General features: G+C 51.2%; 1 protein-coding gene across 4 annotated transcripts in view; it reads left to right on the top strand.

The window, feature by feature from the left end:
• The first annotated feature begins 7 nt into the window (after positions 1-7).
• RILPL1 (Rab interacting lysosomal protein-like 1) overlaps positions 8-6,000 on the top strand; it is a 34,614-nt gene continuing 28,621 nt past the window's right edge. For all 4 annotated transcript variants that reach the window (XM_012731065.1, XM_004690819.2, XM_012731066.1 and 1 more), the window contains exon 1: positions 8-570. In XM_012731065.1, the coding sequence (XP_012586519.1) occupies positions 262-570 (309 nt within the window). In that variant the 5' untranslated portion in view covers positions 8-261. The remainder of the gene's footprint in view (positions 571-6,000) is intronic.

Below are 6,000 nucleotides of genomic sequence, written 5' to 3'. Positions count from 1 at the left end.
CCGCCTCCCATAGGGGAGCAGGCTCCTGGCCGAGTCGGCGCCCAGACCCTCGCCCGGCGCGCTGACCTCCGCTTCCCCGCACGCCGCCTCCGCCTATGCCGACGCCAGCCGGCAGCCTGGTGCGCCCTTGCGGGACTGCCCGCTAAGCGCGGGGCGGCGGCGGCGGCGAGAGGTGGGCCCGGCCTGGAGCTGCCCTCGACAGCCCCAAGTTTGCGAGTTGCACTAGTTGGCAGGGGGCGCGGAGAGGCCGGACTGGGGGCCATGGAGGAGGACCAGGGGTCGTCGCCGGCGGCGGAGTCGGCGCTGGAGAAGAATGTGGCGGAGCTGACCGTCATGGACGTGTACGACATCGCGTCGCTCGTGGGCCACGAGTTCGAGCGGGTCATCGACCAGCACGGCTGCGAGGCCATCGCGCGCCTCATGCCCAAGGTCGTGCGCGTCCTGGAGATCCTGGAGGTGCTGGTCAGCCGCCACCACGTCGCGCCTGAGCTGGACGAGCTGCGCCTGGAGCTGGACCGGCTGCGCCTGGAGAGGATGGACCGCATCGAGAAAGAGCGCAAGCACCAGAAGGTGGGCAGCGGCCTCAGCTTACTCACCCAGGGAATGGGGCCCCTGGGACCTAAGGGTGCGGCAGCCCTGGGCACTGTAGGTGCCCACGGATGTGTGTGCAGGAAAGAGAGGGTGGGGGTGGGAAGGAGACCACTGACTTACTTGGGCCCAGTCAGGGGCACCAGGTATGTGCCACCCCACAGATGAAGAGCAGTTCTCTAGATTTAGACTTGACTTCTAATTCCACCTTTAAGTGGTGTGGTCTTGGATAAATAACTTAACCTCTCTGGACTTAGTTTGCTCACAGGTAAATGGTGACCAGAGTAGTGACCACCTCTTAAGGACTAAGGAGATTGAACCCATGTAAAGTGCTTCCATATTATTCTTTTCCGGAAATGAAATGAATCCCTGCCCTTCAGTGTTACCCAAGCAGATACCACACGGGCCACTTCATCCCACCCTAGAGCCCCACAGAGACAAGGGGTGTGACTTCAGTCACTGAGGACATTAACCCCCAGTCTCCGGCTTTCTATTTGCAAATTGTTTTCCAGGCTTCCTTCTCCTTTACCAACCTTAGGTCTGAAGTGCTTTCCTCTCCTTGATTTTTTTTAAAAAAAGATTTATTTATTTACACATACAGAACTGGGGTACAAGCCAGAAGTGCAGGAGCTGTGAGAGGATTCACCAGAGACAGAGTGGGGAACAGAATAGGCAGATTGACTGAAATACACTGCTGAGGGGAGCAGCAGGGTGGGTCAGGAGAGATCTGCTGTGCCATGTGTGTCACCTCCCTGATGGGGGGTGAAAGATAGGGGGGCTGGAGGGAGGTGATCAAACTTGTGGGGAAGCACCTGCAGCCAGCTTCACTGTGCTGTGCTTTAACTAGTTGCACCACCAAGGAGGGCCTACCCCTCCTTGATTTTATCTTTAATCCTCTGTGAGGCAGGAATTTTTTTCATTAAAAGTTGAAGACACAGAGAGTCAGAATGCAAGGGAGGGATTTGTCCCAAGTTAGTGCTGAAAGCGTCACAGCCCGGGGACTGAACTGGGGGAAGGTGCTGATTTGGACCAAGTTGGCTAAGCCTTGGCCTGAGCACCAGGCTCCGCTGGGCTCCTCCAGACAAGGTGCCTTGGGAGAAGGAAGTGGGAGACATATGGTTTCCTGCCCTGACCTCAGCCCAGGGAAGCGCCTATCAGAGCTTCCAGACTCAGAATGAGAGGAAATGCCTTTCCTGGGGGGATCAGGGTGTCTGAACAGGGGGCATGCTGTGTGGCCTCAGGAAATACACTTGGCTTCTCTGAACCTCCCTGGCAGCTCATCAAGTAATGTGTATTTTGAGGTCCTTGTGTTTTCAAGGAAACTAGCCCAGACCATATCCACCATGCCAGTGGCTGGCTAAGAGCACTGGTGTTTGGAGGTTTGACTATGTTTGTCACACAGGTCCCTGTGTCCTGCAATCAGGAAGGAAACTCAAGTGTCTAGTAATTAACATTTCCAAGATCACACCGGGAGGAGCGTACAAATGCCCTGCCCTGGTCAAGATTCCCAGGGTCTTGGGAGCTGCCACTTCTGGGCAAGACACCTTGCTTCTTGCCTCAGTTTCCTCCACTGTAAAAAAGAGATCACAGTGGAACCATCTTGGAGGGTTGTGATGAGAGCAGATAGAAAGAGCTTGGGGCAGAGTCCAGCCCGTCACAAGGACCTTATGAGTGTTCACTGTTGCCTTTATGCTGGAGACTTTCACCAAGGTGGTCTCAGGTGGCAGGCTGATGTTGGCAACGCCCCTCCCCAGGCACCCCTGCAACTCTCCTGGAGGCCCAGGGAGGAGGAGAGGGTTTAACAGGGGTAGGGGCTTAGCCCAGAACACCCTGAAGCGCTGGCACCTGTGCCCCCAGCCCTGGCTTTGTAGACCTGCTGCACTGGGCTGGGCGCACCCACGGGAACCATCGAGGTGCCTAGGCCTGCAGCCGGTGGGGTTCCAGCCAGCTGCACTTGTCGCTTCTGTAGTGCCGCCAGCCAGGAAGTAAACACCAGTGTCCAGAGCCAGGGCTTATTTGTAAACACAGAAGCTGACTGCTCCTCAGTCAGAGGACAAAATCGTCTTCCTCCATCCCAACCCCCGAGTCTGCTCCTTGTTTTCCTGTAGTCTCTAGACTCAGGGTGTTACTGTCACAGAAATCTTCTTGGCATGTCATTTGCCTTATCCCTTCCTTCCTTCCCTCTTTCTGCACTCACTCACTCTCTATTTCAACAAAAGCCTCTCCACTAAAGTCTGGGTCATCTCTTCTGCCAGCCCCTCCTCCCCCACAGCCCCGAGTGCTCATTACTCAGACCCAGCACAGTCTTACCATAGCCTTCTGCTTACTCAGTCTGCACCCTGTTGATGGGTCACCATGCGCAAAGCATCCTCTTAGGTGATGTGGGCACCGCAGAGAAAGGAAAGCCAGTTCTTCATCTCAGGGTAGGAAACAGGGAAGACAGGAAACACACACACAGATCAGTCACTGTGCAGACACGGGTGCATGCATGTAAGGTAGTCAGCAGGTGCTATTCAGTCATTCAACAAACTTTTATTGAGCACCTACTGTTTGCTAGGCACTGTACTGGGAGACACCTGTGCCCACAACAGGTGAAATCTTTGCTCTCATGGATTTGACTTTCTAGTGCACTGTAGGCCCCATAGAAATGTGCTGTGGATGTCATATCAGTACAAAGGCACCGAAGAGGTTAATATTAATAACACCTTATCAGACTCCATCTATGCAGAATATTATATCAACACAAAATCGGTGTAAATATTTTTTATGAAGCCATAACAAACGTATAACACTGTACTAATAATTTTAGGTGTGCAGCCTAACTGTTTGAAGAATGTATATGTTGTGAAATGATCATAATAATTTAGTTAACTTCACATAGTTACAAAGATTTTATTAATGAGGCATTTTACATTCTTGTTTGCCTATTATGACTTCAAAATCCAGTGTGTCTTCAACCCTGACTGTACACTTCTGTTCAGCCCACGTGTGGCTGGTGGCTGCTCTGTGGCACAGTGCAATTCTAATGTAGGAAGATAGCTTTTTTCTTTATGTTTTAAAAACTCCAACTCATGATAAATGCCATGAAAGAGACAAAATGACAATATGAAGGAGACTGGCTAGGGTGGAGGTCCAGGAGATAAGGCAGTTCAGGAAGGCTTCCCTGAGGTGGTGAGATCTGAAAGAAGGGTAGGTGCCAGCCACAGAGAGATCTAGAGGAGTGGCTTTCCAGGCAGAAGACACAGCAAGTACAAAGGCCCTGAGGTAACTCACCCTGAATGAGTTGGTGAGTTTTGGGAACACAAAGCAGCAGGGTGGTTGGAGCAGAGTAAGGGAGTGGGAAGATGAGGCCAGGGAGATGCAGGATCTGATTATGCAGAACCTTGGAGGCCAGTGTCAGGAGTTTGAAAACTGTTGGTGCTGAGAGAAGGCCTAGGAGGTGAGCAATCTGGGCTGACTTCCTGGAAGAGTCTTTTGCAGTGGTGTGAAGCAGGATTAAATTCTTCACCATCTTCTCAGAAGCAAGAATGGGTTCCCTCGACATCAACTTTCATTTCTTGAGAGAAGAAATAAAGAACTGAGCCTGTATTTGGCTCCTATTGCTGCTGTAACAAATTATCACAAGCTTACTGGCTCAAAACAACACAAAATTAATTATCCCAGAGATGATGGGCTCTAACAGGAAACATTATTAAGGATATTACTGAGTGGTGTCTTCATTCTGGCCTGGGGCCCCTTCGGCTCCCTCAGGCTTGCAGCCCAGCTCCATCAAGTCTCCAGGTCTCACCTCTGCTCTCTCTACCTGGGCTGCCTCCCTTTTCCACTTAGAAGGACCCTTGTGATGACGGGGGTACCCTGGCTAGTCCAAGAGAGTCTCCCGTCCTGCAGAGCCTTCATGGTTTCCATCTGCCCATATGGGCACATTCTCGGGTTCCAGGACATAGGATGTAGACCTTGTTCTGCCTCCCCCAGGCAGTTAGACTTGACTGCTCCCTAGGGTGCCCTGTGCCCAGCCCTGCAGGTGGGAGCAGAGGGCACAGATGGCAGTGTCTGGCTCTGCTTCCAACCGCAGGTTCGCAGGGAAAGTGATACACCCCCCCACACACACACCATTCCAGCACCACCTCTGTCCTCTGGCCACCCCCATCATCACCCTGGTGACCATGAACCAGCTTCGGGAATACTTTATTACTGGCTCTCTGTCCCCCATGCAGCAGGCTTCCTGACAAAGGAGATGGGATTTAGGAACTTATTTAAAAGATGAACGGAGGCGATGCTGGAGATCCGGCCACCTGGGCTGCCTGGTGATGGGCTGTGGCGGGAGCAGAAATCAGCAGACACATTGCTACCACTTTCCAGGTTGGGCAGGATTCCAAACATGTCCATAATTTACATATTACAGCATTCACATATATTAACCATTTCATCCTTGCAACTCTCAGCGGTAGCTATGACCCAGTTTTCCTCATTTCCCAGGCACCTAAGGGTTGAATAACTCATCTAAGATCAGCTAGTACCTGGGAGAGACAGGATATAGACTCATGGATCCATGCTTTAAATGTGGCTTTATTTATGATCCCCCACATACCTTTTATTTTGGAGGGGGCAACTGCTTTACTGACTATATTTCACAGACCGAGCTATTCACCCACTTACTTATTTAGCAACAACATGTTATTTTATTGTTTTAAAAAATTATTTCTTATATTGCTGTTAATTCTTGCATAGTGTTTGATGTCTCCCCTCTGTTGTAGTCCCCATCATTCACCCACCACCATGGCACCCCTGATCTATCACCACAGTCCCTTATGCATTCCCCAACCTGGTTTGGGTCCCTCTCCCTCCCCTGGTGTATGGGAAAAAAAGAAAACTGGCAAGCTGACCACAGATCTGAGGCAATTCACCCATTCAAAGCATACAATTCAATGGTTTTTAGATGCCTTGCAGAGTTAGGATGTCATAACACCAACTCTACAATCAATTTTACATTTTTATTACTCGCAAAAGAATCTTACACCTGTTCACTGAGACTCATTTCCCCACACGACCCAGCCCCAGACAGCCAGGCCCACCTGTCTGCAATTGGCCTACTCTGGACTTTCCCATTGATAGGATTCTGTAACATGTGGCCTTTGGTGTCAAGCCTCCTGTCCCCAAGGTTACAGGTGTCAGGGCCTCACACACCTCTGTCTGAATCACATGCTGTTGCGTGGATGAACCATACATGTTTGCTGAGGGCTAGTAGGTTGGCTTTGTGACTAGTGCTGCTGTAAACACCCATGCACCTGTATAGAGATTGGAGGGCATCTCTTCTCATTTCTCCTGGGTAGATCCCAGGAGCAAAATTGCTGGGTCAGATGGTAACTGTGTTGCACTTTTTGAGAAACTCCAAACTTCACTGCACCTGCGCTA

Source organism: Condylura cristata, unplaced genomic scaffold, assembly GCF_000260355.1.
Source record: "Condylura cristata isolate star-nosed mole 26May11 unplaced genomic scaffold, ConCri1.0 scaffold00029, whole genome shotgun sequence".
NCBI lineage: Eukaryota > Metazoa > Chordata > Mammalia > Eulipotyphla > Talpidae > Condylura > Condylura cristata.
This window is presented reverse-complemented; position numbering and strand designations above follow the sequence as displayed.